The 24,386-nt window shown below is 36.0% G+C and overlaps 1 protein-coding gene and 1 pseudogene across 4 annotated transcripts in view; one reads left to right on the top strand and one right to left on the bottom strand.

Moving 5' to 3' along the window:
- Positions 1-3,012: 3,012 nt before the first annotated feature.
- NBN (nibrin) overlaps positions 3,013-24,386 on the bottom strand; it is a 71,219-nt gene continuing 49,845 nt past the window's right edge. For 3 of the 4 annotated variants that reach the window (XM_036932639.2, XM_036932658.2, XM_036932668.2), the window contains 3 exons: positions 15,417-15,530; positions 8,198-8,247; positions 3,013-3,177 (listed from right to left, as the gene is read on the bottom strand). In XM_036932639.2, the coding sequence (XP_036788534.2) occupies positions 3,147-3,177; positions 8,198-8,247; positions 15,417-15,530 (195 nt within the window). In that variant the 3' untranslated portion in view covers positions 3,013-3,146. The remainder of the gene's footprint in view (positions 3,178-8,197; positions 8,248-15,416; positions 15,531-24,386) is intronic. The other variant, XM_057497906.1, reaches the window with a different exon arrangement.
- Positions 3,778-6,200, top strand: LOC118935802 (phosducin-like protein 3; annotated as a pseudogene).

Raw genomic sequence — 24,386 nt, 5'->3', positions numbered from 1 at the left:
GATTCAATACTATTATGCTTATAAATTCACAGCTGGGAGCCTGACAAAAAGGGTAAAAATGTTCAAAAGCAAATGATATAGGCAACTTTGTTAACTTGAGGAAAGAGAAGACTTTACCTAAGTCTCAACTTGCTTCAATCTCTCAGGAAGGAATTTGAATCTTAATTATCATTCACATAAGCAGACGTAGACTCCCACTAGTGTGACCAGCCCCAAGGCTTCTACTGTGGAATTAGGACAGTCTGGAAGACACTCCTGGATAGAAAAAGAATTACGCTCGTAGAAAGGGAAGGGGTATGACGTTCCAAAACTGCTACTGAGGAACAGACAATTGTGAGATTGTGGCCAAGGCCACATCCCCTCTGTCATGCCATCAGGAAGCTGGACCGATCCACAGCTTTTAAAGCCGCAGGCTAGAAATGGGCACGCAGTTCCCATTCATCTGACTAAAGAAAGAGAGGTGGCGTAACTATACTCCTATTATGTTAATGTGTGTGCGCAATTTAAGTAGTAGCTTAAAACCTATACATGCTGAAGTTACTCTACAAGAAGATATGTCAAAGAAATAATCAATCTTCCCATGTTTTCTGCCGCCTGCTACTTCTATAGTTTTTCTTCTTCCTTCCTAATTACAACCCTTAAATAGAATTCGTGCCTCATATCAAATTTACCGAGTATCATAATTCTTCCAAGTGGTAAAGATACCTCAAGACAAATGCTGGGCATAGAAGCTACAGGGCATAAATATGCAAAGAAATAAAAAGCTAACCATTTCAAACAATAAGGCTTCTCTCTCACTTACCAACTTTACATTTCCCTGTATGGCCCCGGAAGATGACTGGTTAGCCAGAGACGGGTAAGATTCCTCAAGGGAGGAACAACCTAAGACAGGCACAGTCGCAGGGGGGCCATCAGGTGAGAAATTGGGGATCAACAGAGGTGAGACTTAGAACCTCACCCTCCCCCCCGTTCTGAGAGAAATCTTCTGCATACGTGGATGTTTTATTGCCCTTATCTAGCTTGGATTAACACATAGTCTACAGGCACACACCTGATCATCTACATTTGCTCTCTTACAACACTAAACTATGTTTTCTACCTTTATCTTGTATCTACCTACCACTTCAGCATTTTATTAAAAATAATAATAATAAAGAGAGAAATGTGGTATCCACATATAAATCAAGTATAAACATCAAATGAGTATTCGTATTTGAACTGTTTATAGTTCATAATGCATGAGCAAAACCGAAGGTTTCTGTGATGGCTGCCCTTGTACTGTTCACCATGTAAGAACTTATTCACTATCTAAGAATTTGTTCCCCATGTAAGAACTTGTTTGTTATGCCTCAGAAGATTGGAGACTGACGAAAATTAGGCTTGGGGTGGATTAATGATTGTGCACTGAGCATTGACACCCCTATACAGAATTTTATTGTTGTTAACAACCATTTGATCAATAAATATGAGAGATGCCCTCACAAACAAACAAAAAAAAAAGTACACACTTCCAATGGTAAAATAATAAGTAACCGGGATGTAATGAATATAGTCAAGATATTGTAACAGCTTGGTATGGTGATAGCTGGTACCTAGAACTGTCATGTATATAAATGTTGAATCACTGTGTTGTACACCTGAAACTAATGTAATGTAATACTGTGTGTCAACTACCCTTCAATAAAAAATAATTATCTACCAAAAAAAAAAAAAGGAAGAGAGGTGGCAACTTAAACCTCCTCTTCTTTCTCCTAAAACACGTAAAGCCTCAGAAAATAGTCTCCATCAAGACCAGGGGAAGAAGTACACTCTACTCACTCTACTCAAGCAGGGCTATGACTGAAGTTGAAAATTGTGTAGTACTGAAGGATTTTTGCAAAGCAATGGAAAACATCTTGCATCTATTAAACAGTACTTTCTATGCTGGAACTTAATGGGAATTTAAAAACCTCAGACCATCAGTTCCTAGAAAGTAGAGACCAACATTCATTAACCTTTGGAGTCTTCCAGTGGTGTGGAAAGCAACGTTTTATATATAATACATATTTAATAATGTTTCCAAAACAAAGAATTTGAAGAAATAAATTTCCAAAATAAACAAGAAAAAGCTATGCTATTATAAACTATGTCCTGAAAGGAAATATGTTCTGAAAGCTCATCAAGGGTGCAAAGTATCTTAGCCAGATACTTAAATGTGGTAACTTCCTTTGAGCATGGAGGAACCTGAATCTTCCATGAAGATGTGGCAAGAGTACAAATTAACATAATTTTTCATGGTAAATAATCTCTTAATAACCTTAAGAAGATAAGCTCTTGAGGGCGGCAGAACCTATGTGAGACCAGGAAACTGTCAATATAAAAAAGTTTGTTCTACTTCCTAGTTTCTTTTACTATTTCTACTTTATAGATACAAAAACTAGGATCTAAGGGGCTCAGAACAGGTATTCCCAGCTCAATACGATCACCAAATAGGTTTCCCCATTCTAGTGGGATCCATCCACAAGCTTGGTGGTATCTTCCATGTGCCCTTTCCGGCATTGCAATGCTGATAGGTGGGTGACACTTTCACCACTGAAACCCACTTCCTTTGGGTCACTTCAGTTCTGGGAAGACTATGCATAATGGAAAAGAAAAAAATTATGTTCTGATATGCCTATGATCTTCCAATCAATTCAGTGAAAAAGAGCAAAATTCAAAAAACACTGTACGTGTTATGCTATCATTTCTGTAGGAAATTTTTGGGAACTATTATGCATAGAAATTTGAATAGGCATTCAAAATCTCTGGAAGACCTCGAGGAAATGAGTATCATGGATTGTTTCTGAGGAGGGGAACCAAATAGCTAGGACAACGGTGGGAGAGTTGATGTCATCTTTTACCCCTTTATACTTGTAGAACTTTGAACTATGACTCTATTAACTATTCAATAAATAACCCCATTTAAAAATGAAAAGGTATCACAAGAGATGACAAAGACTCAGAACAAATAATACTCAAAACAGAACAAAAAAATGAAGTTTTGTGTGTTTTATTTAACAATTTAGGCCATAAAATATTTGTAACTTAAAACTCTCTATATATGATATGCATGTATCAAAGAAACCTGAAGTAAATGTCTTTCCATGGCTTCTTTATAAAATCCTCAGTTATCTTCTCCTTTTAATATTAGGATTATATCTGTAAAGAAAGAAATGAAGTTAAATGGTATTTAGATAATAGATGGCATTTCTTTCAAAGTTAAAGGGTTTTCAAAATATAGTTACACTTTGACAAGCTGAACAAGAATACCAATTTTATGCTTAGTATCTAGATATTATGTTTTTAAATATATAAAGTTAAAAAGTACAACTTTATCTAATTATCTAGATATTAAGCACAAAATTGGCATTCTCATTCCATAATTTTTTTTCCTTATAAGCCTGGGTATACTTTTAATCTGTTTAAAATATTCTCCCTCCCCCTTGGTAACCACTAGTCACTTCTCAGTGTCTATGAGTCATGCTGTTTTGTTCCTTCTGTTTTGCTTTGTTGTTATACTCCAAAAATAAGTGGTATCATATGGTATTTGTCTTTCTCCACCTGGCTTATTTCACTGAACATAATACCCTCTAGATCCATCCATGTTGTTGCACATAGCAGAATTTTTTTTTCTTTTTATGGCTGAATAATATATCATTGTGTATATGTACCACCTCTTCTTTATCCATTCATCTACTGATGGACATTTAGGCTGCTTCCAAATCATGGCTATTGCAAACAGTGCCAGTGATAAACATAATGGTGCATGTATCTTTTTGAATCAGGGATTTTGTTTTCTTTGGGTAAATTCCTAGGAGTGGAATTGGGTCAAATGGTATTTCTATTTTTAGTTTTTTGAGGAACCTCCATACTGCTTTCCATAGCAGTTGTACCAATTTGCATTCCGACCAACAGTGTAGGAGAGTTCCTTTTCCCCACATCCTTGCCAGCATTTGCTGTTTCTTGTCTTTTGGACAGTGGCCATCCTAATTGGTGTGAGGTGATATCTCATTGTGGTTGTAATCTGCATTTCCCTGATCATTAGTGATGTGGAGCATCTTTTCATGTGTCTACTGGACATTTGTATTTCTTCTTGGAGAAGTATCTGTTCAGGTCCTCCACCCATTTTCTAATTGGGTTGTTTTTTGGGTTTTACAGTGTAGGAGTTTATACATTTTGGATGTTAAACTCTTATCAGATGAGCCACTTACAAATATATTCTCCCATACTGTAGGATGCCATTTTGTTCTGACGGTGTCCTTTGCTGTACAAGCTTTTTAGTTTGACATGGTCCCACTTGCTCATTTTTTATTTTGTTTCCCTTGCCCAAGGAGATGTGGCCAGGAAAAAGTTACTCATGCTTAAGAGATTTTTTCCTCTTTCTTCTAAGAGTTTTATGGTTTCATGACTTACATTCAGGTATTTGATACATTTTGAGTTTACCTTTGTGTCTGGAGTTAGATAATAATCCAGTTTCATTCTCTTACAGGTAGCTGTCAAGTTTTACCAAAACCAGTTGTTGAAGAGTCTGTCTTTCCCCCATTGTATATCCATGGCTCCTTTATCTTATATTATTGGACATATATGTGTGGGTTTGTATCTGAGTGCTCTATTCTGTTCCACTGATCTATGGGTCTCTTTTTGTGCCAACACCAAACTGTTTTGATTACTGTGGCTTTGTAGTAGAGCTTGAAGTTGGGGAGCATAATCCCCCCAGCTTTTTTCTTCCTTCTAAGGATTGCTTAGGCTTTCAGGGTCTTTTGTGGTTCCGTATGAATTTTAGAACTATTTGTTCTAGTTCACTGAAGAATGCTCTTGGCATTTTGATAGGGATTGCACTGCATCTGTAAACTGCTTTGGGCAGGATGGCTGTTTTGACAATATTAATTCTTCCATCCATGAGCACGGGATAAACTTTCATTTATTTATTGGTGTCCTCTTTAATTTCTCTCATGAGTGTCCTACAGTTTTCAGAGCATAGGTTTTTTATCTCCTTAGTTAGGCTTATTCCTAGGTATTTTACTCTTTTTGATGTAGTTATAAATAGAATTGTTTTCCTGATTTCTCTTTCTGCTAGTTTATTGTTAGTATATAGGAATGGGACAGATTTCTGTGTATTAATTTTGTATCCTATAACTTTGCTGAATCCAGTTATTAGTTCTAGTAGTTTTTTGGTGGAGTGTTTAGGGTTTTCTATGTATAATATCATGACATCTACAAATAGTGAAAGTTTAACTTCTTCCTTACCAATGTGAATGCCTATTACCTCTTTGTTGTCTGACTGCTGTGGCTAGGCTCATTCTGTAATTTTATTCAGATATTAAACACTGACATGTTTACTTCTGTTTTTCCTTTTGATGTTGATTTGATAAATATTTGGTAAAAATAAAACACTAATCAAAAAAATCTTGCAAAAGCATTAAAATAGAGGGTGGTGGCACCATGGCCAGCCAGGTTGAGCAATTTGAGACAAGATTCAGGAACCCAATGCAGACACCGAGTGGAATGACATCTTACGCAATAAAAGAGCATCTTGCTCTCAAAGGACAGTCTGAAAGATTTGGAAAATGAGGCAGAAGAGGAGGAACAGAGAATCCTTGAGCAATCAGTTGTGGAAATGTATGAAGAAACTACTTTGGAAGAACTGGAGGATAATGAAGACAAATTTCATAAGGAAGACTAACATGCTACTGAAAGGTACAGGGAGCAGAGACTGGCTGAGAAGAAAGCAACTAAACTTATAGATAAATTTGGAGAAGTTTTGGAGATCGATCTCAGGAACGGATTACATTCAAGAAGTTACCAAAGCTCGTAAGGGCTTGTGGGTCATCTTGCACTTTTACGAAAAAGGGATTCCCCTCTGTGCCCTGTGGACTTGCCAGGAAGTTTCCGGATGTTGAATTTATCAAAGCTACTTCAACCACCTGCGTATCCAATTATCCTGATAGTAATCTGCCCACAACATTTGTTTACCTTGAAGATGATATCAAGGCTCAATTTACTGGACCTCCAGTGTTTGGTGGCATGAACCTGACAATAGATGAATTGGAGTGCAAACTGAGTCTGGAGCGATCAAGACAGACCTGGAGGAAAACCCTAAGGAACCAACTGAGGACCCACTGTTATCCTCAGTACAGTGCTCTATCCCTGTGAGGAGAGACAGCGATTCTGAGGATGACTGAGGCTGTGGCCTCAGTAATGTGCTGAACTTTCTTGATGTGACAGATTGTCTGGATGTTTTTGAAAAGGAAAAAGTAGGAATGTATCCTTTCGCTTTAGCCTTTTATAATTATGTTTCAAATTTCAAATTTCTGTCAGAAATTATCACTTCTGGGAATATTATTAAATTTCTTGGAATTCTTTTTAAATTAATAATATTGCCTTAAAAAAAAACCCAGCTACTGGTATGGCAAATGTCTGTTTCCTCACTTATATTTTAAGTAAGCTATAAAACTATTCATGATTAGTTCACATATAATTATATAAAAAGAAATATGGAGTTTTTAAAATAATGTGAACTAATTAAACTAAGCTTTGCAATTATATTTTGTTTACTTTTAATGCTCTTATAAAGCAGCAACAAGATTATTAAATAAAATAATGACCGATGGAAAAAAATCTCATTATCCTATTTAGAAGGAATAGGCAATAATTATTAGGAAACAAACATTGTCATATGAAAGCAATACCTGGAAGATTCCAATTTACTGCCACTTTGGGTTAAATGTTTTTTGCTAGTTAAAATAATTTTTTGTCTCGGACTGTTGAGATGTCAGCTAATCTCTATTACTGTCAAAGGCACTTTAAAATCTTTTTTAGAAATAAACTGACACAAGAATAAGCATTAAAATAACTAATGAAAACTACAGCTTAAAAATTAATACACATTTATAATTCTTTCAGTATGCTTTCAAGCAAACCACTCCTCCCATTAAAGTATACTACACATACCATAAAAGAGCATTATGAACCTAAATTATACTCCACAAAATTTTCACCTACAGCAATTAAATAAACAAGCTGGGCATCCAGATTTTCTTATTTGACTACTTATAAAAAAGCACAACATTTTCACCAATGATTCATATTGTCAGTAATGAAATTAAAGAATCACATTTGCTGCAAAACAGACTCAAATGTGTAGTTCAGGCATACCTCCTTTTACCGTGCTTTACTGTGTTTTGAAGATACTGTGTTGTTTTTTTTTACAATTTGAAGGTTTATGGCAACCCTGCATCAAGCAAATCTACTGGTGCAATTTTGCCAACAGCATCTGCTCACATCATGTCTGTAATGTTCCAGTAATCCTTACAGTATTTCAAACTTTTTCATTATTATTATATGCTATGGTGACCTGTGATCAGTGATTATGCCTTGCTGAGATCTCAGATGATGGTTAGCATTTTTTAGACATACTGCTGTTGTTCAACTTAATAGACAACAGCATAGCATAAACATAACTTTCATATGCACTGGGAAACCAAAAAATTGACTCAACTCACTTTATTGTGATGGTCTGGAATTGAAACTGCAGTATCTCCAAAGTGTGCCTGTACTTCTTGATTCTGCCTTTAAATAAGTCTTGTTACTTACAAGAAAATTTTATTCTCCCCTAAACAATATCTACCTATAATATAGCATAATATGGTATTTTATGAGTATTTGATAGCTAAATATTCTAAGGTCTGTTGGGCTTCAGAACTGTTAAAAATATGTTTAATCAGGATTAAACTATAATCACCCATTATAACTCCTCTAAACCTCCCACAAAAACCTGCTTTGAAACTATAATCCAGCCTCTTGTTTTTATGTAGGTACCAACTAAAACTAAACAGATTGGTATTTTACTTACTTCAAAACTCATTCATTCATGAATTCACTAAGTGCTTAAAATCTCACAAATTTATCAGCCAAATTCACCCAGCTCAGGAATGCCCGCATATAAATTTTCTTGATATAGTACTTCTGATCAACCCCAAATCTCAAAGTTATATACAATAAACCCAAATTAGAAGTGCTCAAGTAGTAAAAAGAAATACATACATTAAAAATAGAACACTTTATGTGAAGGGACTAAGTGTATATTTCTAAGGACAGAAGAAATATTTAATCTCTATGAATAGAAATGAAATTTATATACATCTCAAAGATTAGTAAGAAAGCTGAAATTAAACTTTACCTAAAGAGATCATCAGCAAGAGATTCTTCTTTTGCATGTTGATTTTGCACCTGTCAAAATTAACAATTTCAAACATTTGTTCAATGATTGATATATAGTTAATGAAATGATATTGTTATTATAGGCGGTCATAGTCATCACTGAGATTTCTACATCCAGGGGGTCATCAGGTCTATGAATTCTTGTCACCAAAACATCTTTTCCATTCAATAGGACCTCTCCATTTTTATTTCATGCCAAGATTATATAAGTCCTCTAATTAAACAATTTTCTCCAGCCAATCTCCTCTGAAAGGCAATCAACATACATACAGCTAGCTTACTGAGTTTTTAAACATTTTTCCAGGAAAACCCTTTCTCTAAATGAAATTCCAGTGAACTGAAGTCATATGACTGATGAAGGGACTGAGAAGGCACTATTTACCCCACCTTCAACCAGGTCATCTCTACAGGTAATGTGGCTCTTTTCCTCAAGGTCCCAACTGAGGGCTCAGAAGCTGCTGCTGAACGACCATACCCATAAAGTAATTTTAAACACAAACTTGTCAAACTCCTAAAATGTCTTTAAGAGTTAGAAATGGAAAAGCTTGTGCTGGTGCATCTGCCTAAAATCCAGCTGTGATCCTATCAAGTGCCATTCAAAACATTTCAGCGGCTTCTTTCTACCAAAGAAAATAGAAGCTCTTGAGTCTGACCCTTAAAATGGAAACATCTCTTCATTATCTGGCTCCTTCAACTTTTTAATCACCCTCCTCTTCATGAACCCTGTACACTCCAGTGTAAAGTGAACTGTTAAAAAAGAAAAAATAAAGACAAACAAAAAAACCTAATAAATATCCTGTGACCCTATCTGCTTTTATTCATGTTTCTCAGAAAATTACCTCCTTTTTCTCCTCTTTACATACCTGAACATCTTTCAAGATGCATTCATTCTATAATTATTTACTGTCTACAATGTGCCAGGGAACATGTTCTTCACCTCTTTAACAAGGGCTTTCTGATCCTTTTCATTTAACAGTAAGATCTGCTATGAAGAACTCCCACAAAACTTCAGCTATACAACTTTCAGATGCTTATCAATTTCTACCTTCTGTTATAATTTATATCACATCCTGACTAAAAGTCTGTAAGTTTCTTGAATGGAGATACTGTTTACTTTTACTGTTAAGAATTTACATTTATATTTCCAGATAAGACCTTAAAACTCCAAAAAATCCAATTTAATCTTCATATAATTTCATTATTACTACTACACTATTATGCCAATTTTAAACAGTAAGGGAATAGAGACTGAGGTTAAGAAATTTACAGAAGTTCAAAAGCTGTCATATGGAAGAACTGGGATTTGTCCAGGTCTACCTAAGAGCCACAGCTCTTAAGCAGGCTGTTGCACTGCTTCTGAGTCTTTGGAAGGGGCCTAGAACAACTTGCAGGGACTCAAACTTCTAAAATGATTTTCTGTTCATACAGTGAAATGACAAAACAAAATTATACCTTTTCACATTTTCTAATAGATACAGCAGAACATAAGTGGGAAGATGCATTATTTTCATAAAGCAGTTGTAAAAAAAAAACTGCTTTTATCATCATCCTAAATATTCTTACAGGCTTCCTGGAAGGGGATGTTAATTTAAAAGCAATAGTAAAAAAAAAAAAATCAGTGAGAAACAATTAGCTTTATTTTATGTATCTTAGTAAAAACATTAAGTGAAACAGTATTAAGAAATATACATCTTCATACTACTGGCATTTTTCAAGGGCTTGGGAGAACTACATCTCAACTTCTTTCAAAATTCAAACCAGGTTGGACAGAGTTCAAAGAATTATTATGTTTAATGCACAGAAGGAAAATATTTATTCAAAATTCAAGGAATCGTCAGGAACAAACTCAGTGACTATGAAAACTAAGACTGGCCTGCAATAGAAGCAGGGAAAAAAGGGCTGAAAGAACAAAAGGCAGGGAATACAGAAGAGTAGCTGAGGCAAACCCCGGGAAATGAGATGGCAAGACAAGAGCACATTAACTTATAAAAGAAGCTGTAGCCACGGAGAAGGAAAGTCAATCTGTTACCTTAGAGAATAAATCCTACTTAGAACACTTAAAATTACTAGCAAAAAGAGAATTTGGTCAGATAAATCTAGAACACAGGCGCTCTCTCTCTACTAATTCTAATGAAATAAGCGAAGAAAAAAGTCAGCAGCTGCCCTGTTAATGTCTCAGCATCTCCCCACCAAGAACAAACAAAACCCAACATCCATCATTCATGAAGGAGAAGAGCATAACCCCATGCCACAGACTGCAAAAAGGTGGCCATGCAAAGAACCAAAAGACTGACACAAATGAGTCCTAACACTGCCCCAACCCATTAAAAAGTGCTACAGAACTGACCAGACCACATCTAGAATTCTTAGTAATACTCCAACTTTGGGAAAACGTATTCTGAGCAGGAAAGAGAAAACCAACTGCTAGTGGACTGCTGGGAAAGAACTAATGGCACAGGGAGGTGGGTGAGTGACTGACATGACCAAAGGCACAGGCTCTAGGTGGCCCCGACTCATTAGGCAAACAACCAAAGGTGCCAGGTTATTCTCATCTGGGATAGGATATACTGCCTGGTACATATTTAATTCCAGTCCCAGGGAAGTGCTGCTCATAGCTCCAGCTGAGCCTTTACGTTCCTTGACTGAGAGTCTCCAGGCAACAGAAACTCAAGGACACACAGTGGGCCTTTGACTGAGCATGTCATACTGACAGTATGGAGGCCCCAGGATAATTTTGTCCTTTATGAGCAAGCTAAACGGAGTAAAAATCATTTTGACTACATTCGATTTTTACCTCATAAACTAGGTTTAGAATGCCCTACATAAGATGGCACACAATGCTTCACAGCAAACAGAATAGCCACACAGGGTATTTTACTTTAAACAGCAGCAAGATGAATGAAAATGGCAAAGCTATTCCACATACCAGAGGAGAAAAAAAGAGGCTGCAAAGACAGATAAAGAACCTAGTCTTCATGAAATAATAACCCTAAAATCAAAAAATAAATAAATAAAATAAGAACATGAAAGCAATAAAATAAGAACAAAAAGGTGATTAAAAAAACCTCAATGAAATGAAAAGGGAACAAATGCTAAGTAAACAAACTGAGAACTGTTAATAAACCATTTCAGAATTAAATAAATTAGAAGTAGCTAATACTGATTGTTTCCACTGTTATAAATGGTTTATAAGCAGTGCTTTATTTCATCTTCATAAAAAGCCAGTGAAATAAAGGTACTATTATTGTTCTCATTCTGCACAGGAGGAAATAGCAGCTAAAGTATATCATCCAAGGTCATATTGTTGATGAGGGAAAAACAGACAACCAACTGAAGTCTGAATTTTTGACACAGTTAAAGAGCTTTTCTAAAAAAACACTATGAATGCAAAAGAAATGGATGTGGAACACAAAGGTGACCTAATGAATAGATGGTTGTGTCTTAAATGGAAAGAACCCAGCAAATATTAAAGTGTTTTTAAAGATGTAATAGGAAAGTTCCTTGAAATAAAAAAGAACTGTATCAGCAAATCAAAGCAGCACACCGTATTCCAGGAAAAACAAATGGAGAATGATTAACATTGAAATCTATTCTGATTGTTACTGACTTTCAAACCTATGAAGGAATATTATAGGCATGCAAGTCATCCAAAACTGAAGGACAAAAGGACTGTCAGAAGGTGAGGAAGGGCAGATGTAGAAAGTACAAATAATTTCTTCACTCTTCACAGAAGCGAGCCAAAAATGGTATCTAAAATCGAAATATGTAGTTTGAACTAAATACTGAGTCTAACCTGGTATTTTCCCTCCTTAGTCTTAGAGGAATCTCAGGAAATAAAATATCTTGGAGGGAAGAAACCTTTGCAGAAATTCAGCAATGCTTTCAGTTTTACTTTCTTCTACCACCCTTCCTTTACTCTGTCCCGGCCACTCACTCCTCAATAAAAAGATGTCTGGAATATTATTCACTTAAAGTCTAAACAGGTAATTTCTCAGCTCTAGGATTTCAACTTCTTCATTCTTTTGTGCATTACCACAACTTTTTGGGATGCAAATTGTAAAATAATAAAGCCAATTATTCTTTCAAAAAATAAAGGATGCCATTTCCATTTTTTATAGCAAATATTGAGTGATAATATGGCACACAACCTTATTCTTAACCATCCTACTTTACTGAGTTACCTTCTAACAATTTTTTGATTAAAAAAGTATTTTCAAAAACGAATTTCTGAAAGCTACTTTAAACCCACAATAATGGAAAATACAAACCTTGAAAGGTTACCAGGCCCCACAGTCAGCTTTTGCCCTGCCCTGTGGGAATCCACAAACCATAAAAAACCTCAACTCTGATCTGATGTCTTGGTGGGAGATGAGTGATATAAAAGAAAATTCAAGATGGGGAATCTAATGAAAGATTCCAGCACTAAAGCGTGAAAGAGTAATAAACCCTATAACACAAAAGGAGAGAGCAAAGAAACTTGCTTGTCTTGACACTGGTACAGGGTGAAGGAAATAAAAACTCAAGATTTTTGATTTCTTAAAGACTATGACAAGCTGGTTTTCTCTCAAAGTTTTGGTCCAAATACATGTTAACTACTTGGGAGGTCCAAAAAAAATCACAAGCAGAGATTAAAGTTGTCTCATGTTAGTAGAACAAGACTGGCAGATGTAGATGTACCAGGAAATAGACCTGAAGTCTCAAGGATTTCCCACTGATTAAGTTCTAAGGAAAATAAACTGCTCACATTCAAATATTACAAATTACACACTTGAAACAAGGCACCATGAAGAGAACTGCAAAAAAACAAACAAAAACCTGACAAACACTTCAGGTATTGGTATTATTAGGCAAAGAATACAAAAGTGGAGCTTAAAAATACCAACAGGGAACAAGAAGGTTTAGAAATGAATGAAACGGACTTTTAGAAATGAAAAAAATACTATAGGTTGAATGAAAACTCAATGGATGGATGGAATACTAACCAGATGGAGCTGAAGAGAGAAGTAGTAAACTAGAAGACAATCTGAAGAAATTATCAAAAATACAATCGAGAGAAACAAAGATGAAACATATAGAAAAAAAAATTAAGATACACACCAAAGGAAGTGAGATTCAATTTACATCAAAAAGGAGTTTGGGAAAAAGATATTATCTCTATCATCCTATTACCTAACAGGCCTACTTTAAACAGCCTGCTGAGATTACCTATCTGGAGCCTACCTTCTGGGTTCCAGCAACACTGAATAATCAGGCAAAGACTAAGAGAAAAACTTGTAACCTTGGATGAAACCCCTGATTATCTCACAATCCAATGATTATGTGTTTCAGAATTCTTAACTTCCACACAGTACATTCTATAGAGCAAAAAGTTCCTCCTCACTATACTGAATTTCATTAAATTCTCCAGTTGAAAAGAAGGGGTTCAAAGAATTATGGATCAGGTGGATAGTATGTTATATAATACCCATTAGGACTCAAAACACCAAAGGAGAAAGTTAAAAAGAGAGAGAGAGAGGGATGCATATTTTTGTAATCCTTCCTGTGAGTTCTCCATTTAGCAGTTTATAAATATAGGTAGCTAATACATGTAAATAATGAGTTCCTAGAAACCACAGTCTAACATGGAGAGCTGTAAAGTAGTTCATATTTTCCTAAAAGAATAATGCTATAACTGAGGTTTAGGTTACTGAGGCTTAGGCAGCATATTAGTTGTAGACATGATCAAAGAAATGCCATAAAGTATGCAAAATTAAAAAGCTCTAAAGCAATTTCAAATATCAAAATTATGCTGCTGGTGCTAGTTCTAGGGTTTAAGACAATATGAATAGATTATACAAGTATCCTACTATAAAATACATAGAAAAGCATACTCTGACATAATACATATTTGATCAGAAATTCATGTTTACATTAGACATAAAAATATGAAGGAAACTGTAAAATGGGATTTGTCTTAGAATATTCCAGAAAGAAAAAAACTAGGCAAGAAAATGTGCAAAATGCTGATATTTGTTAAAGCTGTGCGTTTTAAAGCCCTCCCCTGACCTTCAAGATAGTATGTTCATGCATCATTAAACCAAAGTATAAAAGCATAACTGCAGAGAACAAAGTTAGACTCTACCTTACACCACATGTAAAAACTAACTCAAAATGGATCAAAGATCTAAAATTAAGAGTTAAAAATATAAAACTCTTAGAAGAAAACATAGGGGGAAAGCTTCCTGATACTGGATTTGGTGATGATTTCTTGGTTATGACAACAAAAGCACAGGTAACAAAAGAAAAAAACTGGACTACAGCAAAATTTAAAACTTCTATGCATCAAAGTACACAATCAACAGAGTGAAAAGTCAACCCAGAGTGGAAGACAACATTTGATCACATATATGATAAGGGGCTAATATCCAGAATATATAAAGAACTCTTACACTTCAACAACAAATAAACAATCTGACTAAAAATGGACACAAGAGTTGAATAGACATTTCCTCAAAGAAGATACACATTGGCTAACATGTATATAAGAAGATGTTCAACATCATAACCATTAAGGAAATGCAAATTGAAAACACAAGATACTTTCTCATACCCATTACCCAGTAACAAAAAAACAGAAAATAAGAGTTGAAGAAGATGTGGAAATATTGGAACCCTTGTGCATTGTTTGTGGGAATGGAAAATGCTATGGAAGTTGGCATAGAATTAAACAGAATAAAAATGTATTAGTGAAAACAGGAAAAAAATATTCAAGAAAATGAATTCTAAAATTCTCAGAACTGTTGAAAACTAATTCCCAGATTTAGAAAGCTATTCATATACTATATAATTGTTATATTTGTAATATCCTCCATATGAATGTATGAATATGTTTTTAATTGTTATCCTTCAGTTTTCTTTAAAATTTCTCTGGGTTAAATCTCTTTATTCTCCTTTATGTTAGAATGTAAACCTAATTTGTTTAGGTTTTATTTTTTAAATTAATAAATCTAGAAGTCCCTTAAAGAAGTGTTATGGAAAGGTTCAAATTAATCTTAATGCTCTGTAACTCAGGAATTTTTCTGAATGACTACCTTAGATAACTTAGCTTAAGGTTGGTTTTAAGAAGAATTTGCTCAAAGAAAGGCACAAGGGATCAAAAGGCAAATCAAACAAGTTACTGGGCCTCACTTCCTACTCACCTCCATTTCCTGCTTTAACCACTCTTCTAATTCACTATTCTTCCGAGTATGATGGGCTATTAGATCTGATCCTCCAATGATGTGTGGAAGTTTTCCTGCTCCAGGAAATGTGACCTGTTAAAGGTATTAAGGTTAAATGTATTACGAAATCAAAGAACTATATATAAAGAACTCCTACAATTCAGCAAAAACAAAAGTTTTAAAAAAGCAAAGACTGTAAATCATGTGTAAGTGCTAAAGATATTCGTATCTCATAAATAGAAAGAGAGCAGTAACTATTCAGACCCATCTGTTTGAGCTCTGATTGTTGGCTTCTACTATACCCAGGATTTAAATATACCCAGAATTTAAGTACTGAAAAGTTAGATTTTTAATTTGGAGCTTTTCTTAAAAAAATGGCCTTAGCTCATCATCTAGCCATTACAGCAACTCAAGGTGAGAACACATAATGAATTAATGTATTATATTTTCTAAAGATCTCAAAGTTTGGAGACTTCAACATACCACTCACTCCAAAAGACAAATCAACCAGACAGAAATAAGTAAGGAGACAGAGGCACTGACATACCAGGCCACAAAAAGAGCTCAGTAAATTAAAAGAGACTGAAATTGTTCCAACCACCTTCTCAGAACACAAAGGTATGAAACTAGAAATAAATTATGCAAAGAAAAAAAAGGCCAACAAACACATGGAGACTTAACATGCTCCTAAATAATCAATGGATCAATGACCAAATTAAAACAAAGATCAACTAGTATATGGACACAAATGAAAACAACAACTCAACACCCCAAAACATGTGGGATGCAGCAATACAGGCTTACCTCAAGAAAGAAGAACAATCCCAAATGAACAATCTAAACTCACAATTAATGAAACTAGAAAAAGAGGAACAAATGCGGCCCAAAATCAGTAGGAGGAGGGACATAATAAAGATCAGAGCAAAAATAAAGAAAATGGAGAAGAATAAAACACTAGAAAGAATCAATGAAACAAGGAGAAGGTTCTTTGACAAAACACCTGGCCACATTAGTCAAGAAAAAAAGTATATGAGTGTACACACATAAACAGAAACAGAAACGAGAAAGGAAAAATAATTATGGATGCCACGGAAACACAAAGAATTATTAGAGAATACTATGAAAAACTGTTATGATAACAAACTGGATAACCTAAAAGAAATGGACAACTTTATACAAAAATACAACCTTCTAAGACTGACGCAGGAGGAAACAGAAAATCTAAACAGACCAATTACCAGCAATGAAATTGAATTGGTAGAAAGATGGCGGTGTGAGAGGTGAGGAGGCTTCCTCATAAAACTGCATATAATATGAAAATATAATTAATAAAACTAATCCCGAAAGACCACCAGGAAGGAGGACTGCGCCAGACTGCATACACCTGGAGAAAAGAGCAGACCTCACGGAATAGGGTAACGTACCAAAGGTGTACACCGGCAGGACCCAAGCCCTTCCCCCACCCGAGCTCACCAGTTGGAGGAAGAGAAATGGAGCGGGGAAGGAGAGGCCTGGGATTGCTGAATACATAACTCTGGAGATCTGACCTGGGAGCACAAATCTACATTTCATGGTGCTTTCATGATACTCTTGAGATTGGGGGATTGAAAAGCTAGGACAGGCAGAATTCCTGGAGAGAGTGAGATTCCAGCCACTTATGGAAAGCAGGGATCCATATCCAGCTGCACTGGGACAAAGTAAGGGCAGGAAGTCTGAGAGACTTCCTAACAAGGAAGCCCTTAGCAGGAGGGCTGCTAAAGAGGCAAGGATTGCACAGAACTTACTGCTCAGGAGAAAGAACAGGTAGACAAAATCGTCTGGGTGTACTATGCCCAGCAGGTTGGGAGCTTTCCAGATTTACAGGTGCTCCAGCTTCCTGGCTGGCTACACAGCTCCAAGGACCCCTTCTGTGATACACAGCCTACTGAGCCTTTCTCCTGGACAGCCCCACATGGCTCGCAAACCGGCAAACTCTACCCTAGCATTAGGTCAGCCAGAGGGAAGATCTGTCTACAGCAACTGCAAAGGAAAGGCATAGAGGCTTATGCCTGTGTGCTCGGTGCTCTGGTTCAGGCAGTGTAGACAGGCATAGTGGTTGGGAAGCAGGAAACAGCTCTTTCCTCTTGCCAGGCACCAATACCACTCCCCTGTGACCCCCCATCATTGCTTCAGGGGCTGAACAGCTTCAGAGAGTAGAACTTCTGGACACCAGAGGGCGCCATATACAAATATGAAATGCCAAAGGAACCTGGTTCAGAGTAAAATTAATATAACTCCTGAGAAAGATGACATGGACTTCATGACTCTTCCTGGAAGGAAGTTCAAAATAAAAATCATTAACATGCTAATGGAGGTACGGAAAGATATTCAAGAACTCAGGAATGAATTCCGGTAGGAGATCCAATAATTGAAGAGCAAAATGGAGGGAATTAAAAGCAGACTGTATATGGTGGAGGAGATGATAAGTGAAATAGAAACTACAGAGGAAGAATACAAAGAAGGTGAGGCACAGAGAGAAAAAAGGATCTCTAAGAATGAAAGAATATTGAGAGAACTGTGTGACCAATCCAAACAGAACAATATTCACATTATAGGGGTACCAGAAGAAGGAGAGAGAAAGGGATAGAAAGTGTCTTTGAGGAGGCAATTGCTGAAAACTTCACCAATCTGGGGAAGGAGATAGTCTCTTAGGCCACAGAGATACACAGATCTCCCAACAAGAAGGGACCCAAGGAAGACAGCCCCAAGACATATAGTAATTAAAATGGCAAAGATCAAGGATAAGGACAGACTATTAAAAGCAGCCAGAGAGAGAAATAAGATCACATACAAAGGAAAGCCCATCAGGCTAACATCAGGCTTCTCAGCAGAAACCTTACAGGCCAGAAGGGAGTGGCATGATGTATTTAATGCAATGAAGCAGAAGGGCCTGGAACCAAGATTACTTTATCTGGGGAGATTATTATACATTTGAAGGAGGGATTAAACAATTTCCAGATAAGCAAAAGCTGAGAGAATTTACCTCCCACAAACCATCTCTACAGTCTATTTTGGAGGGACTGCTATAGATGGAAGTGTTCCTAAGATTAAATAGCTGTCACCAGAGGTAATAAAACCACAGTAAAGAAAGTAGAACAGCTAATTTCTAAGCAAATGCAAAATTAATTTAACTGTTCCCAAAGTCAATCAAGGGATAGACAAAGAGTACAGAATATCATACCTAATATATAAAGAATGGAGAAGGAAGAAAAAGTAGGAGGATAAGAAAAGAACCTTTAGATTGTGTTTGTAATAACATATTAAGGGAGATTAAGTTAGACTCTTAGATAGTACGAAACTTCACCTTGAACCTTCGGTAACCATGAATCTAAAGTATGCAATGGCAGTAAGTACATACCTATCGATAATCACCCTAAATGTAAATGGATTGAATGTACCAATCAAAAGACACAGGGTCACTGAATGGATAAAAAAACAAGACCCATCTATATGCTGCCTACAAGATACTCACTTTAAATCCAAGGACCTACATAGACTAAAAGTGAAGGGATGGAAAAAGATATTTCATGCAACTAATGGAGAGAAAAAAGCAGAGGTTGCAGTACTTGTATCAGACAAAATAGACTTCAAATCAAAGAAAGTCACAAGAGACAAAGAAGGACATTACATAATGATAAAGGGGGTCAAACCAACAAGAAGATATAACCATTATAAATATTTATGCTCCCAACAGAGGAGCACCTACATATGTGAACAAACACTAACTGAATTAAAAAGGGAAATAGAATGCAATGCATTCATTCTAGGAGACTTCAATACTCCACTCACTCTGAAGGACAGATCAAAGAGACAGAAAATAAAGAAAATAAGTAAGGAGACAGAGGCACTGAACAACACATTAGAACAGATGGACCTCACAGATATCCACAGAACTCTAAACCCAAAAGCAACAGAATAGAGATTCTTCTCAAGTACACATGGAACATTTTCAAAAATAGATCATATACTAGGCCACAAAAAGAGACTCAGTAAATTCAAAAAGATTGAAATTGTACCAAGCAGTTTCTCAGACCACAAAGGTATGAAACTAGAAATAAATAATGCAAAGAAAATGAAAAATCTCACAAACACATGGAGGCTTCACAACCTGCTCCTAAATAACCAATGGACCAATGACCAAATAAAAACAGAGATCGAGCAGTATATGGAGACAAATGACAACATTAATTCAACACCACAAAATTTGTGGGACGCAGCCAAGGCTGTGCTAAGAGGAAAGTATATTGCAATACAGGCCTACCTGTGGAAAGAAGAACAATCCCATATAAGCAGTCTAAACTCACAAATAATGAAACTAGAAAAAGAAGAACAAATGAGGAACAAAGTCAGGAGAAGGAGGGACATAATAAAGATTAGAGCACAAAGAAATAAAATCGAGAAGAATAAAACAATAGAAACAATCAATGAAATCAAGAGCTGGTTCTTCGAGAAAATAAACAAAATAGATAAACCCCTAGCCACACTGATCAAGAAAAAAAGAGAGTCTACACACATTAACAGAACCACAAATGACAAAGGAAAAATCACTATGGACACCACAGATATACAAAGAATTATGAGAGAATACTATGAAAAATTATATGGTAACAATCTAGAAAACCTAGAAGAAAAGGACAACTTTCTAGAAAAATACAACCTTCCAAGGCTGACCAATGAAGAAACAGAAAATTTGAACAGACCAATTACCAGCAATGAAATTGAACTGGTAATCAAAAAACATACCTAAGAACAAAACTCCTGGCCAAGATGGTTTCACCGCTGAATTTTATCAAGCAATTAGTGAAGACCTAATACCTGTTCTTCTTAGTTTTCCAAAAAATAGAAGAGGAGGGAATACTTCCAAACTCATTCTATGAGGCCAGCATCACTCTAATACCAAAACCAGTCAGGGACACGACAAAAAAATTACAGACCAACATCCCCACTGAACATAGATACAAAAATACTCAATGAAATATTAGCAAACCGAATTCAAAATACATCAAAAGGATCATACACCATGACCAAGTGGGATTCATCCTAGGGATGCAAGGATGGTACAACATTCGAAAATCCATCAACATCATCCACCACATCAACAAAAAGAAAGACAAAAACTACATGATCATCTCCATGGATGCTGAAAAAGTATTTGACAAAATTCAACATTCATTCCTGATAAAAACTCTCAACAAAATGGGTATAGAGGTCAAGTACTTCAACATAATAAAGGCCATATACAATAAACCCACAGCCAACATCATACTGAACAGCGAGAAGCTGAAAGCTTTTCCTTTACGATGGGGAACAAGACAAGCATGCTCACTTTCCCCACTTCTATTCAACGTTGTACTGGAGGTCCTACCCACAGCAATCAGACAACACAAAGAAATAAAAGGCATCCAGACTGGCAAGGAAGAAGTTATGCAGATGACATGATATTGCACATAAAAAACCCTAAAGAATCCACTCTAAAACTACTAGATCTAATATCTGAATTCAGCAAAGTTGCAGGATACAAAATTAATAAACAGAAATTTGTGGCATTCCTATACATTAACAATGAACTAGCAGAGAGAGGAATCAGGAAAACAATTCCATCACCACTGCATCAAAAAGAATAAAATACCTAGGAATAAACCTAACCAAGGAAGTGAAAGACCTATACTCTGAAAACTACAAGACACTCGTGAGAGAAATTAAAGAAGATACCAATAAATGGTAAAACATCCCATGCTCATGGATAGGAAGAATTAATATTGTCAAAATGGCCATCCTGCCTAACGCAATCTATAGGTTCAATGCAATTACTATCAAAATACCAACAGCATTCTTCAATGAACTAGAGAAAATCATCCTAAAATTCATATGGAACCACAAAATACCTAAATACCCAAAGCAATTCTGAGAAGGAAGAATAAAGCAGGGGGAATTATGCTCCCCAACTTCTAGCTCTATTACAAAGCCACATTAATCAATACAATTTGGTACTGTCACAAGAACAGACCCACAGACCAATGGAACAGACTAGAGGGCCCTGATGTAAACCCAACTATATATGGTCAATTAATATATGATAAAGGAACCATGGACATACAATGGGGAAATGACAGACTCAACAGCTGGTGTTGGCAAAACTGGACAGCTACATGTAAGAGAATGAAACTGGATTATTGTCTAACCCCATTCACACAAGTAAACTTGAAATGGATTAGACTTGAATGTAAGTCATGAAACCATAAAACTCTTAGAAGACAACATAGGCAAACATCTACTGAATATAAGCATGAGTACCTTCTTCCGGAACACATCTCCTCGAGAAAGGGAAACAAAAGCAAAAAGGAACTCATGGGACTACATCAAACTAAAAAGTTTCTGTACAGCAAAGGACACCATCAACAGAACAAAAAGGCATCCTACAGTATGGGAGACTATATTTTTAAATGACATATCCTACAAGGGGTTAACATCCAAAATATATAAAGAACTTACATGCCTCAACACCGAAAAAGCGAATAACCCAATTAAGAAATGGGCAGGGGATATGAAGAGACAGTTCTCCAAAGAAGAAATTCAGATGGGCAAAAACACACAAGACAATATGTTTCACATCACTAATCATCAGGGAAATGCAAATTAAAACCACAATGAGATATCACCTCACACCAGTAAAGATGGCCCACATCGAGAAAACTAAGAACAACAAATTCTGGCAAGGATGCAGAGAAAGGTGAACACTCCTACACTGCTGGTGGGAATGCAAGCTAGTTCAACCATTGTGGAAAGCAATATGGAGGATCCTCAAAAAACTAAAAATAGAAATAGCATTTGACCCAGGAATCCCACTCCTTTGAATTTACCCAAAGAATACAACTTCTCAGATTCAAAAAGACATATGAACCCCTATGTTTATCACAGCACTTTTTACAATAGCCAAGATATGGAAGCAACCTAAGAGTCCATCAGTCCATCAGTAGATGGATGGATAAAGAAGATGTGGCACATATACACAATGGAATACTATTCAACCATAAGAAAGAAACAAATCCTACCATTTGCAACAACATGGATGGAACTGGAGGACATTATGCTCAGTGAAATAAGCCAGGTGGAGAAAGACAAATGCCAAATGATTTCCCTCATTTGTGGAGTATAACAGTGAAGCAAAACTGAAGGAACAAAATGGCAGCAGACTCAGAGTCTCCAAGAATGAACTAGTGGTTACCAAAGGGGAGGGGTGTGGGAGGCTGGGTGTGGAGGGAGGGAGAAGGGGACTGAGGGGTATTATGCTTAGTATGCATTGTATGGGGGATCACAGAGAGAACAGTGTAGCACAGAGAACGCACATAGTGAATCTGTGGCATCTTGCTGCACTGATGGACAGTGACTGTGTTGGGGTATGGGTGGGGATTTGATAATATGGGTAAATATAGTAACCACATTGTTTTTTCATGTGAAACCTTCATAAGAGTCTATATCAATAGTACCTTAATAAAAAATTTAAAAAAAAAAGAATTGGTAATTAAAGAACTACCTGAGAAGAAAACTCCTGAGCCAGATAACTTCCCTGCAAATTTTTTCAAACATTTAGAAAGACCTAATACCCATTGTCCTTAAAGTTTTCCAAAGAGTAGTAGAGGAGGGAACAATTCCAAACTCACTCTATGAGGCCAGCATCACTCTAATACCAAAACCATGCAAAGACACCACAAAGAAGAAAATTACAAACCAATATCCTTAATGAACATAGAGGCAAAAATCCTCAACAAAATATTAGCAAACCAAATTCAAAAATACATAAAAAAGAAATATATCATCAAGTAGGATTTATTTCAGGGATGTGAGGGTGGTACAATATTTGAAAATACATCATCATCATCATCATCCACATCATCAAAAAGAAGGACAAAAACCATATGATCATATCCATAGATGCCAAAAAAGCATTAGACAAAATTCAACATCCATTCATGATAAAAACTCTCAAGAAAATGCATATAGAGGACAAGTACATCAATATAATAAAGGCCATATATGACAAACCCACAGCCAGCATCACACTTTAAAGCAAAAAGCTGACAACTTTTCCTCTAAGACAGGGAACAAGACAAGCATGCCCACTTTCCCCACTTCTATTAACAGAGTACTGGAGATCCTATCCACGGCAATCAGACAACACAAAGAAATAAAAGGCATCCAGATTGATAAGAAAGACCTTAAAATGTCACTGTTTTCAGATGACATGATATTGTACATAAAAAACCCTAAACACTCCACCAAAAAACGAATAGAACTAATAACTGAATTCAGCTAAGTTACAGGATACAAAATCAATATACAGCAATCTGTTCCATTCCTGTATACTAATGATGAACTAGTGGAAGGAGAAATCAGAAAAACAACTCCATTCATAAATGCATCAAAAAGAATAAAATACTTAGGAATAAACCTAACCAAGGAAGTGAAACACCTACTACCTAAAAACTACAAGACACACATGAGACAAATTAAAGGAAACACCAATAAAAGAAAATACATCCTGTGCTCATGGATAGGAAGAATAAATATTGTCAAAATGGGAACCCTGCCTAAAGCAATTTACAGATTCATTGCAGTCTCTGTCAAAATACCAACAGAATTAACAAACTAGAATAAATAGTTCAAAAATTCATATGGAACCAAAAAAGACCCTGAATAGCCAAAGCAATCCTGAGACAGAAGAACAAAGCTGGGGGAATCACGCTGTTACTTCAAGCTCTACTACAAAGCCACAGTAATAAAAACAGTATGGTATTAGCACAAGAACAGAATGATAGATCAATGGAATAGAACAGATAGCCCAGATATAAACCCACACAGGTATAGTCAATTAATATATGATAAAGGAGCCATTGATATACAATGGAGAAA

Source organism: Manis pentadactyla, chromosome 3 (assembly GCF_030020395.1).
Source record: "Manis pentadactyla isolate mManPen7 chromosome 3, mManPen7.hap1, whole genome shotgun sequence".
NCBI lineage: Eukaryota > Metazoa > Chordata > Mammalia > Pholidota > Manidae > Manis > Manis pentadactyla.
The sequence above is the reverse complement of the archived record's forward strand: the minus strand, read 5'-3'. Positions and strand labels throughout refer to the sequence as shown.